The sequence below is a fragment of the Mizuhopecten yessoensis genome, unplaced genomic scaffold, assembly GCF_002113885.1.
Source record: "Mizuhopecten yessoensis strain PY_sf001 unplaced genomic scaffold, ASM211388v2 scaffold10871, whole genome shotgun sequence".
NCBI lineage: Eukaryota > Metazoa > Mollusca > Bivalvia > Pectinida > Pectinidae > Mizuhopecten > Mizuhopecten yessoensis.
Window position 1 is genome coordinate 306,442 of NW_018408763.1, and position 13,392 is coordinate 319,833.

Below are 13,392 nucleotides of genomic sequence, written 5' to 3' on the forward strand. Positions count from 1 at the left end.
ACATACTTTTGATACAACTGTGACCCTCAGCTTTCATTGCAAATGACAATAACGACCATAGGTCAAACATACTACCTCCATCCTTACGTCATCCTATCAAACAACTAGTAGAACCGTTCTACTGACTGCCTGTTAGTCTAGTACACCTATCAAACAACTAGTAGGACCGTTCTACTGACTGCCTGTTAGTCTAGTACACCTATCAAACAACTAGTAGGACCGTTCTACTGACTGCCTGTTAGTCTAGTACACCTATCAAACAACTAGTAGGACCGTTCTACTGACTGCCTGTTAGTCTAGTACACCTATCAAACAACTAGTAGGACCGTTCTACTGACTGCCTGTTAGTCTAGTACACCTATCAAACAACTAGTAGGACCGTTCTACTGACTGCCTGTTAGTCTAGTACACCTATCAAACAACTAGTAGGACCGTTCTACTGACTGCCTGTTAGTCTAGTACACCTATCAAACAACTAGTAGGACCGTTCTACTGACTGCCTGTTAGTCTAGTACACCTATCAAACAACTAGTAGGACCGTTCTACTGACTGCCTGTTAGTCTAGTACACCTATCAAACAACTAGTAGGACCGTTCTACTGACTGCCTGTTAGTCTAGTACACCTATCAAACAACTAGTAGGACCGTTCTACTGACTGCCTGTTAGTCTAGTACACCTATCAAACAACTAGTAGGACCGTTCTACTGACTGCCTGTTAGTCTAGTACACCTATCAAACAACTAGTAGGACCGTTCTACTGACTGCCTGTTAGTCTAGTACACCTATCAAACAACTAGTAGGACCGTTCTACTGACTGCCTGTTAGTCTAGTACACCTATCAAACAACTAGTAGGACCGTTCTACTGACTGCCTGTTAGTCTAGTACACCTATCAAACAACTAGTAGGACCGTTCTACTGACTGCCTGTTAGTCTAGTACACCTATCAAACAACTAGTAGGACCGTTCTACTGACTGCCTGTTAGTCTAGTACACCTATCAAACAACTAGTAGGACCGTTCTACTGACTGCCTGTTAGTCTAGTACACCTATCAAACAACTAGTAGGACCGTTCTACTGACTGCCTGTTAGTCTAGTACACCTATCAAACAACTAGTAGGACCGTTCTACTGACTGCCTGTTAGTCTAGTACACCTATCAAACAACTAGTAGGACCGTTCTACTGACTGCCTGTTAGTCTAGTACACCTATCAAACAACTAGTAGGACCGTTCTACTGACTGCCTGTTAGTCTAGTACACCTATCAAACAACTAGTAGGACCGTTCTACTGACTGCCTGTTAGTCTAGTACACCTATCAAACAACTAGTAGGACCGTTCTACTGACTGCCTGTTAGTCTAGTACACCTATCAAACAACTAGTAGGACCGTTCTACTGACTGCCTGTTAGTCTAGTACACCTATCAAACAACTAGTAGGACCGTTCTACTGACTGCCTGTTAGTCTAGTACACCTATCAAACAACTAGTAGGACCGTTCTACTGACTGCCTGTTAGTCTAGTACACCTATCAAACAACTAGTAGGACCGTTCTACTGACTGCCTGTTAGTCTAGTACACCTATCAAACAACTAGTAGGACCGTTCTACTGACTGCCTGTTAGTCTAGTACACCTATCAAACAACTAGTAGGACCGTTCTACTGACTGCCTGTTAGTCTAGTACACCTATCAAACAACTAGTAGGACCGTTCTACTGACTGCCTGTTAGTCTAGTACACCTATCAAACAACTAGTAGGACCGTTCTACTGACTGCCTGTTAGTCTAGTACACCTATCAAACAACTAGTAGGACTGTTCTACTGACTGCCTGTTAGTCTAGTACACCTATCAAACAACTAGTAGGACTGTTCTACTGACTACCTGTTAGTCTAGTACACTGTTGATTTTTTATCAAATGACCAATATGACCTTTTACAACAATGACCACTAGTTATGACCACTAACCACAGTGAACTTTGACCTTTTATGTCCCTGACAACTTCTGCTCCTGAATGTCAACCACAGGTCGAAGTTGTAACCATGACCACTAGAAGGTGTTATGTCAACCAAGGGGAGGTAACTAACCTGCTAAACAGATCCTTTAGTTCCTGTTCAGAGGAGAATTGGCCTAGATTGGCCACGAACAGCGTGGAGCATGGTGTGTTGTTCGGTGTCAGCGCCAACCCCGGGCTCGACGTTGCCACTGCTGCGGCAGGTGTGGTGCTCATCGTGCTAATAGGGCTAGTTAAGATAGGCGTGGCGGCAATAGGGGGGTGTGGCAAGGCGGCCGACACAGCAGAGGGGGCCATCATGGCAGGGTGGTGAATCTGAGAATAACCAATCGTATCATTGGTTGGATGTCCATTGACCAATCAATTCCTTTTTTTTATTATCAATTAACGGTTTTTGTTGGATATGTCATCTGTACCTCTTTGTTTAAGAGGAAAGATGTAGAATAATTTTTGGCGCCTATTTGTATAACTTTTTGTTGGTTGAATTTGTTGTTTTGAAAAAAATTGGTCAAAATATGATTGTCCCTCAGCAAAAAGTTCCACAAAATTTCGATTCAGAAAAATAAAGACAATTTATCTTTATTTTTCAACAAGTGTCCTTGAAATTTGAGGATTTTTGTCAATTTATAGAACTTCCTGATATTTAAAATTTTGATAAATTGATCAATTTGGATGCATAGGAATACAAGTTGATGTTATCAAAATACAAGGATAGTTTCTGTTCAATTCAAGAACAAATCTCAACGCTATAAAAGGGAGAATCTGTTCATCTAAAAATTTAAAAAAGGAATTTTCGTTTCCATGTATGAAGATGCAAACGTTTTTCTGTGTCTTGTTGTTCAAGATGGAATTAGCACTAATAGTCAGAAAATGTTTGGCCAATTTAACAGAAGAGTTCTGTTTCAAGGTAGGTTATCCCTCTCTGCCTGTCAACTGTTTTGTCATTCCTTTGTTTCCGTGACTTGTTTGCTGTATTTAAGTTTTCACAGAAATCATTTTATTTTCATCTTAATATTTTTATCATTAACCTAAATAACAATCAAATGTGGAAATTTAAAACTATAGTTGACACTCAACAAAAAGACAGCAAATTTTGTCACGGAGGTCAAATTCTAAGGCTGTGAGGTCATCGCCATGGAAACCATCTACTGTAAATACATACAGTGCCATTTACAAAGTGCTTTGAAGTTATGTAGCGCATGACTGTGAATAGTAAAATGTATAAATATATAAGAACTAATTTGACGTGAGGAATAATAAACCAACAGACCAGCCTTAATTGAAAAATTTCATCAAATAAAATGTAATTGAGAATGAAACATTTAATGCACCAGCTAGATATTTATTGTGATTAAATCCTACTTTATCAATTTTTCAAAACATTTCAAATATCAGTTGAAGTTTTTATGTGAATTGCTATTCTTACTAATTTTAAGAGAAGCCTTTGTTTATACATTTTACTTGTAAAAATTGCAAGGAAAAGATTCTGTATCCCAATTGAAAGGATCCAATGACCTTGAATAAACCTGAAGGTTGATGAAATTTTTGAATCAGTCTGGTCTAGTCATTAAGGCCATATTGCTATGTCACTAGTTCATCATGCAGAGTCATCAGAGAGAAATCACACTTAACTGTTGCCATAGCTACAGAGAAAACCATAGTTACAGACACTGTCCTCATCATTTGATGCTTAGGTTTTTTTCTTCTTTTTTTCTTCTGCTATTTCTTATTTGTCTCATGACATTTACATTACCTGTCAGTTTTTATTTTACTAATGGAATCACCAGTATGACAGTTAAATTGTTACAGTGTCTTTCTTACAGCTTAACAATGAAAAATTTTGATAATCAAAAACACTTTTTTTTTTTTTAAATTCCATGTAATTCTATGTAGCTTAATGACATCACCACATGGCTATTGTACAATATTTGGGGTTAAAGGTCAGAGGTATAAAACGAACAACAAATAAAAGAAAATATTCAAAATCAAAATCATGAGAAAAAAGATAGACAGTAGAATGATAATAGCATGGGATCGAGAAATGAAATATGTAGAAACGACCTACATCGTCTGGAAGTACACGATGTACCTTAGCAGGCAAGTTAGTCCATCAAAACAATTCAGTAATAATTACATTTATAATATATCTTTCCTTTTTTCATATTCTAAAATAAATTGTCCAATCTCGATTCCATGATAGTGAAATTTATGCTTTCATTTTAATTCGTAATTCACATAAAATCTTACTTATGGAAACACTCGGAAATAATTCTATTCGAAATATCTCCAACTGATTGGTCCTACTAGACTCTGCACAACTTGAGAGTCAGCCTTTCAAGGACATGTCGTGATCATGGTTCAATCAAAATTATTATTTCATAATCAACCTGCATGGTACCTTGTGTTTTTCACAATCTCAAATTTTATCTCAATTTCTGGTCAATTTGATTCCAATACAAAATATCTCAATTTGAAATGAACTTTATTAAAATCATGCATTAAAAAAGATTCATTTCAAATAATATAAGGAATAACTTATTAAAATTTCTTTCCAATATGTCAAGAAAATTATTTCAGGAATGTATGTATTTAATTACTGGCATTCATTTTGAAACTTAAAGCAACCGAAGTACTTTTTTTCCAAAATGACTTTTGTTTTCATGCTGAATCTTAAACATGTAATTTTCACTAAGATTTCTTCTTGAAGTTGAAATTAAATTTTGAATTGATTTTGTTTACCTGAGTGAGTTGGTGGTACCAGTCCTGCAATTTGATTAGAAAATTGGGTCAACGTCTTGAGTATTTTCGTACCTAGTAAACATCGGAGCAGTAGCTGGTGCGGCAATACGCAGAGTAAACTCTCCAGATCGTTATTAAAACAGTTTAGGGACACATGATTCTGGAGAAGTTCTAGGTGCAGTGTATAGCAAGAATAAATGACAAATTCTTATTAATCTGTAACATTGTTTCCACATTCAGTTTGAAATTATTTTTTTCTGTGAATAATTTTTCTTCTTTATTTTTTAAAATTTCATTTTCATTCCCCCCCATTTTTCATGGTTTTTTTTATTCATTTAATTTTTCATTTTCTATTCTTTTTCTCAACATTTTTGCATGAATATTATGGTATAAATATATATCAGATTATAGAAATTAATTTCTGCACTATTTTTCCTTTTTTTTTTTAATCTGATGGAAATAAATATTTGCTACACATATATAGAGTTATTCAAATTTTAAATCTTTCTTTTTCTTTTTCTTTTTTTTTAATTCAATAAAAATGATACTTTCAAAATATTTTACATGTGAGTGATGATTTGAATCTTTCAATGCTGTTTTTTTATATATCAAAATACCTTTTATAGATCTTTCCTTGTATTTTTTGTGACCAAATTCAAATTAAGTCTCAGTTTATGTTTCTTCTTAAATATAAAATTTAAATAGAACTTAAATGACCGCTTAGGCTAAGATAAAGACCATATTCTCTTTACATATCAAATCCTTTAGTTAAATTGTCCTTACGGACGAAGAAATAATTTTAAAAAAAAATCAATCTCAACAACACATTCCTTAGCAATTTCATTATTTCAAGGAGATTATGTTTATTTAAAGGAAAAAGTATGACATGATGACGTCAAAGTATGACACAACAACAAAAATCGCTATAGCGATGTCTGGTAAGTATACATACAGTCTGAAAATTTGACAACCTAAACTTGTCCACACTGTTGGAATTACTTCTTTGCCGCATATGGTCTTTATGTATATAGGTCTGGTAAGTAATAGCGACAGTAGTATGATCCAATACGAGCACTGGATCCGCACAAACAAAGCTTGTTGGATGCATATTACTTAACTCATTCACCCCTGAAGACATATTTGAACTCTTCCAATTCAAAGGTTGGAATATTTCATTATGAAATTTCAGGGGTGAATGAGTTAAATAGATAAATCGGCAAAAAGATAATAACGACAAAGGAAATGCTGTTTATCTATATTTATACCAATAACACATCAATCCGCCTGAAGAAGACCTAGTAGGCAGAAAGGTGTAGATCGTACAAATTTATCATTTTATTCTATATTTTCCTTCTTGTTTATTCATTATCTACTATATAATATATATACATATTGATTGATGTGGAATTTGCGAACCAATAAGAATTTGCCATTTATTTCAGCTATAAGTAAAACTCTCATATTTCAAGCTGACTTCAAAATACCATTAGGTGCACAATAAATTTTGAAAATCTGGACATTCATGGTAATGTTGGGTCTATATGTAGTTCATGCAGTCCAAACGATTGAAAGCTATTTTGAGTGAAATTAGTCTCAAATCCCAGGGCCGGGTATAACAAGAGAAATGGGGACAAACTGCAGAAAAAAACGTATACATGATCATCTAGATAGATACTGTGTGCAGAAAAAACACCTAATTTTTACTTGAACTTTTTCTTACCTGGGGCAATTGCTGTAGCCAGGTGTCCTGAAAATAAAATAAATGAAAGGTCAAGGTCGTCAAGCTATTTGCATCCATATCATCACAGCTACCAAACCAAAGCACTGTTTCTTGTTTTTATTTTCCGTCAGTTCAATTCAAATGTCAAGAATGACAGTATAAAAAAGTCTTGCACTGTTTAGTTCCGGCTAACCAATACCCCTGCATCTCCTAAGGACAAACTTTCGGAAAATTCAAATTTAGATAATACCATTTAAAAAGAAAGAAAAAAATGTATATTAACAAGGTGTACAATGAAATTTGTGCAGAACTTTATGTCAATTAATAATTTTATACGGATACAAAATAAAGTGTACAATGTTTTCAATGAAATTTGTGCAGAATTTTAGGATTATGTATTATAGACCTAAGACATACAGGTGTTACAATAAAGAATAAATTACAAAACTAAACCACTTATTTAACTGCTGAAATCATGTACATTGTGCCAATAAATCTATCTATCTAGTTTAAAAGACAAACTTATATGATTTACAGACAGGAGCCCTGAACAGCCTAATTTCTATAGCTATCCCTAAGAGAGAACGCTTGGCACTTTTCAGGAAAACAATGAAGCTGAAAAGTGTGCATCAGAAAATAGGATTTATACAAATACCTTACAAAAATCACAATTTGTGAAACTTTTTGAAGATAATTTTATATCATGATTTAAATTGTTGGATTGATTTCTGATTTTCTAATGTGTTGTTAGCTTAACAGTGATTTGGTGAGATAAACTGTCAAATTCTACAAATGTGTGGAATTCATGATTTCCGTGCAAGAAATATCAGAGTAACCTTATCTACCAACACAAAAAGGCAAGGCAATGTACATCAACATAAAATAGTGACCGCCGCAAGGCATTTTTTGCACATGTGAGAAAAAAGAAAGTGATCTTGACAGTGAAACACAGAGGTCCCCGTTGTTGAAAGCAGGGTTACAATGTAGCTAATGGCACATTATAAGAAAATTCTGAACTTTCATAAAACATATGATTAAATAGCAATTTGTTTTTTTATTAGATTAAAAGTGTTCAGATGTACAACACAACAAAAAGAAAATATTTCCAAAAAAGAAAAAGGAAAAATCTGTTTGAAAATGTTAGTACCTAAATATAAATCGACCTACCTTTTTTTCTAATCAATGTGACATATGACACATAGAAAATGTTAACTGTGCCCCGTTCAGCAAACAACTGTTTGAACGTTGGAGCCTCGGTGACTAACATGACACGGGTGCAATAATTGGTAATAAAGATTGACAACTAACCCGTACCGGTACTTGTGCGAGGGCGGGATGGTGGATAAGTGCGGCTGTCTGGTGGATAGCAGCACTCTGCGTCATGTCAGGATAGGCCGCTAAAGGATGCGGCGCCCATGCCTCAGGTGCGCTGGGGAAAAACGTAGCTGTTCCTAACTCTTCTGTAAGTGGAGGGAGAAAGAGAGGCACACGTGATTTCAACGCTAGTCTGGAATATTTCCTGGTGAGAGAGTTTTGTACACAAACCGGGGCCACAAGGAAGGAAAGTTTACTACACACTGCAAAACAGGTCCGCAAACGACATCATTTTTGTTTAATTTAAAGAAAAAGAAGTAATAGATTTTTATATTTTTCCTACTTTATTTTGCCAAAAATAGGATATCCTTGTGTTATTTCCATCATCCTCTACATGTAATATTTGTTTTTATTTAATGGGAAAACATGTCATACATTTCTTTTTCTGGATCTATTTCCTTTTGTTTGATTTACAATTGAAATTATGGCTATGTAATTTTATGTTTGTTATCATTGAACACATTTTCCTATTAAATATGATACAGAGAGATATCACAAATGACTTGTTAGTGCATTGCGATTATTGATAACATTGTGACTAATTCTCTAAGGAATGAACAGGTTTTGCAGCATGAAAAAGTCCCTTTACCATCAGTGTGTCTGTGTGAATTCTATAATAAAACATTGTGACTATGGAAACAGAAAAACAATAGTTTTTCTATTCCCCAATTAACCTGTCCCTTCAAAATCCAATGGACTGACCCATCAAATAAGGAACAGATAGTCCACTGTAGAAGCTGAAGGGTGAACAGGTTAATATGTTTAGAGCTAGGTGATTGGTCAGTCTGCAAGCCAACTTGTGCTGGGGAGTGACAGTATATGGTAAGGTGGTCTGAAGTTCAAAGGTCAAAAGTCATGCATTTTGTTATTGCAGTCCAAACAAAGAATTTTCTCCTCATTTATATTTTCTGAGAAACAATTAAAAATATAAAAATATTTATCAATAATGTAACTTAAGTTCATTATTTTAATTGCTTAGACAGTTTTGTTTTTGTAATTGCTCCTAATTAGTTAATTTTTACATTCCAGTGACAAATGTTAGTCCTTGAGCCTGACCAATAGCAGTTATTTCAATTAATCAAGATTCTGTGAACATAAACATTTAAATCAGCTAAACCTGATCTATCGGAATCTTGAAATCCAACGCTCATGTGGAATAATCAAAGTCAATGTCGAGGCCAGAGGTTCAGAGTTGAAAGAAATCTGAGAAGAGGGTGAAAAGGTCTACAGGGCCTGTATCGGATATAACTCTCAGGAAGCAACGAACCATGCAGATGTATGAAAAGCATTACATTGCATCAAAATAAACCCCGTGACTTGGTACAGTCTAATGGTGCAGGTTTTTAGCGTAAGTTGTTGGTGCGAGTTGCTACAACATCGGTAGGGTTATTTATAGAAGAGAAATTTGTAACAAGCACCGGTTTCCAAAGTCAGGGGCCAAAAACCCTAGGCTGCTGATCACATGGGGTCAAAGTTCAAAGGTCGCTGATCTGTTTCACCAGGTTCTCTGATTGACTCTGAGTCTACATTGAAATGTTAAAAAAGAAAAACATTCTTATGATCATTCTGGTTTTGCTGTTAAAAGTAGCACTGAAGTAGCAAAAATATACAACAGATTAATGACAGAAACACAAATTTCATTTAATGTTTCGAAAAAATAATTATATGGTGCAAATCCTATTAGATTGGACTGTGATTTTTTTTTATAGATAATCATGTCTAGAATACAGCTTTCACCTGATAAGGAACTGATAATTGTTCAATTAACCAGTATTTATCATTCTATTATGAAGTTCACAGTGATGTATAAAAATATGTATTTGTATTCAAAAGTTTGCCTTGATATTCCTACTTATTTACCAAGCATTCTATAACAGTTGACAAGAAAAGGTTGACAAATCCTCTGTGCTCATCACCGTTCGTGTTTCAAACTTTTACCAAAATCGTAAGTGGTGCATCGTTATATTTTCTTTTCCAAAATCATTGATGGTGCTGAGCATTTTAAGAAATCGGTGATTCATTGATGTGAAAATTGATTTTTTTTTAAGTCAATGATAATTTTAGCAATTGTTTTCTCCAAAATATTTGATGAACCTTGATCTTTTTTTTCTGTTTTAGTTTTAGTTTTTGTTTTTTTATAAGAAAAGTCAATGATTGTGCTTAACTTTTGTTTTGATGTCACTGATGGTGTTTTCCTTTTTGTTTTGAAGTCACTGATGGTGCTTTCTTTTTTGTTTTGAAGTCACTACTGATGGTGCTTTACTTTGTTTTGAAGTCACTGATGGTATTTTCCTTTTTGTTTTGAAGTCACTGATGGTGCTTTCCTTTTTGTTTTGAAGTCACTGATGGTGCTTTCCTTTTGTTTTGAAGTCACTGATGGTGCTTTCCTTTTTGTTTTGAAGTCACTGATGGTGCTTTACTTTTTGTTTGAAGTCACTGATGGTGCTTTACTTTTTGTTTTGAAGTCACTGATGGTGCTTTACTTTTTGTATGGAAGTCACTGATGGTGCGTAACACAACACAAAACAACACAACACCTCAGTGGAATTTTGTGATGTAGTGAACCTATTAATGCCTTTTTTTGTTTCTTTTGTTCCAATATTCCTTTTATATCCCAAAAAAATACTTCCTGGCTTCATATGAAACCTTTGTTGACATTTGTTTTAACCTAAATCCTGAACATGAATATGTCAGCGCAAATTGAAATATAAGGAAGATAAATAATTCGTCTCGGAATAATCAGAGGGTGAAGTGATACACTAAAACAGTCTCAAGCAAAGCCGGAGAATCAGTAGGTCTGAACCACCTAGAAACTGATGTCCATATACCAGCCAATATTGTAGATTTTTGTGAGAGAGGCACTATGTATTCAAGAAATTAATTTAAAAAGTAGTGACAAGTCCAGTATTTGATAAGATGATTACATAAAATGTATAGAATTAAGCTGTTATAGGTCATCTATCAATTAAATGGTTGGGAATTTGTTGATTTTAAAAATAAAAAACATGAGTGGGAAATATTAGGATTCTTCCTCTGAAACGAAGTGGATTTAGCAAGTATAGATTTTTTTTAACCCAAAATGGTAATAAAAATCATCATTTAACCCACTTCTAGTGAAGAAATTCAATATTTTTTTTTACATAAATGATTTTGTCCCCAACTAGAAGCCCATATATTTACAAGTATTACATATTTGTTTTATTTAAATTATTCACCACCTGTACATATGGCAGTGCTAGATAACCCTTATCTTACACAGACTCTATGTAAGTGATATATTTTTGATTTTAAAATTCTCCTGCTTTGCTTTGCTTTCTGTCAAATCCGTTTCCTCACTTCTAACATGAGTCACCTACTTGCTAAAGTTATTTGTCCTACAAGAGAAATAAATCCAGTCGTTCTGTTAATGTCCGAGGAAAACTTTGGAGTAATATTACAGTACAATTATAACATAACAGATGTGAAGAAAGCACATTTCAGAAATGTCTGTCCTCCATCTCCATAATATGACATCAGTTCTGATCACCCATACACACTCAGGAAATATTTCTCTCAAAATTAAACATTAAAACTGAAAATAATTGTTTTGTCAATCAAAAGAATACCAATTAAATCCCAGGAGACAAACATAAATTATATATGGTAATACAAACTTGTAAAGCTGCTTGATTAACGTGTGTATAGATATAAATATTTAATGAGCAAATAAGTTCATAAACAAAATTGAAATTGGCTGCATAATATGATTGAGAATGTGGATGATTGCAAGTGGGACGTGCTTTAAAGTGGTGCCACCATATTGGATGTGGGCTAAAATGCCGTACAGATGTGTTACATTATTCTAAGCATGGTATATTGATACACTGAAGAGGTGATAGGTACTCAAAAAGTCTTCCACGCCACGAAAGCATTTAGCATTTTGTGTGTCGCAGAAAAAATAATCATAAAAGGATGTAGCAATACGATCAGATAAAAAGGGGGCGTGGCTATAAGAATTTGATAGACAGAAAGGGTTGTGTCAGTAAGACTTTGATAAATGAAGTTTGACAGAAAGCATTTTGAAAGTAAGAAGGCTTTGATTGCCATAGGTGGGTGTGGCTAAGAGTTTTGATTGACGTAGGTGGGTGTGGCAAGAACTTTGATTGACATATAAAGGTGTTGCTATGGAAACTTACGTCCTGTGATTGGGTGGATCAGTGTGGGGTGTGTGGCCGCTGGCTGTGGACTCTGCTGCTTAGGCTTGGTGACTTTCGTGTTGCTCTTTGCAAACTCTAACCTCAACAGCTGTGGAAGGTCGGGGTCAAATCGGACACCCTGAATAAAATTTTATCAAATACTTGTTAAATATCAAATAAAAATAATCAAAATTATTAAAAATTGAGAGTTTGTAAGAAACATATAAAGAGGTCAAACTAAGCCAAAATTACTGAGAAATTAAGACAATGGCCTCCAATAATCAAATATGAATATATTGTGGTATTACTGAGTAATTTTTTCAGTGGAATGACAATCTGTATATCATCAAATCGCTGGCCATTGTGTGTTTTGAATTAAAACAAATAGAAGACATCTGGAACAAAATATAGCAAATATTATTTCTATTTTATTATTCAAAGGACATAATTTGAAAAGAAATTCAAGGGAGATAAGTTTATCAAGGGGAGATAACTCACCTGTAAGTCAGCCTTCGCTGCTTCTGCAGCTTTCCTTGTGTTGAATGTAACAAATCCTACAGGCTAAAAAAGTACAGTAAAAAGGTAAATAACGGGTTCACATTTATCTCATTGTCACAAGGAATGTTCTTTAACTCAATCACCCCTGAAATTTCATAATGAACTATTTCAACCTTTGAAATGGAAGAGTTCAAATGTGTCTTCAGAGGTGAATGAGTTAAATAAATTTGATGAATAAGCATGATATTTACTTATGATTAGATTAATCCTAAATAGTCAGTTCATATATTTGTTATATTCCAACGAAATGAATCGTTCCTTAACTTTCAACATGAAGACTTGCAATTTCCTTTACAGGTAAGCAACAAAGATATCTGTCTCCAAACAGTCAACACCATAGGACAACTTAGGAACGTCAAAGATGTACATGTACCTCGACAAATTGACAACAGAATCCAACTAGACAACAAAAAAGAAGGAAGAGCAACACAATCTTCACAACAAACAGAGGAAACTTATTTGATGTAAAAGAAGATGAAACACTCAGAGGAAATAACAGACGTATAAGTAAATCAGATCTGATTCAATTTCCTAGACACCAAAGATTTCACAGACAGAAAAGAAACTTTCTCTGGGGATATAAACTAGAAGTAAAATCAAAATTTACAGTTTCGAAATACATTACAAAACAAATGTAAAATAAAATGATAAATGTTTATTAAAAGATTTAAAATATTTCTTATCCATCACTGAAAAAAAAGAGTTGAGCATAAATTAACACACTCTTAAATATTCTATGTTCCGTTTTTCTTAGCCAACTGTTACGGCCAACGCTACCAAACCATATCTCCACACTGACATTATAACCAAGACCGTC

At 34.3% G+C, this 13,392-nt stretch overlaps 2 protein-coding genes across 8 annotated transcripts in view; one reads left to right on the plus strand and one right to left on the minus strand.

The window, feature by feature from the left end:
• LOC110463181 overlaps positions 1-13,392 on the plus strand; it is a 494,021-nt gene that overhangs the window by 231,908 nt on the left and 248,721 nt on the right. The window lies entirely within an intron of this gene.
• Positions 1-13,392, minus strand: part of LOC110463182 (protein couch potato-like) — a 177,832-nt gene that overhangs the window by 15,060 nt on the left and 149,380 nt on the right. For 6 of the 7 annotated variants that reach the window (XM_021517574.1, XM_021517571.1, XM_021517575.1 and 3 more), the window contains exons 4-9: positions 12,516-12,578; positions 12,018-12,156; positions 7,777-7,928; positions 6,469-6,495; positions 4,749-4,772; positions 2,083-2,324 (exon numbers count right to left, since the gene is read on the minus strand). In XM_021517574.1, the coding sequence (XP_021373249.1) occupies positions 2,083-2,324; positions 4,749-4,772; positions 6,469-6,495; positions 7,777-7,928; positions 12,018-12,156; positions 12,516-12,578 (647 nt within the window). The remainder of the gene's footprint in view (positions 1-2,082; positions 2,325-4,748; positions 4,773-6,468; positions 6,496-7,776; positions 7,929-12,017; positions 12,157-12,515; positions 12,579-13,392) is intronic. The other variant, XM_021517572.1, reaches the window with a different exon arrangement.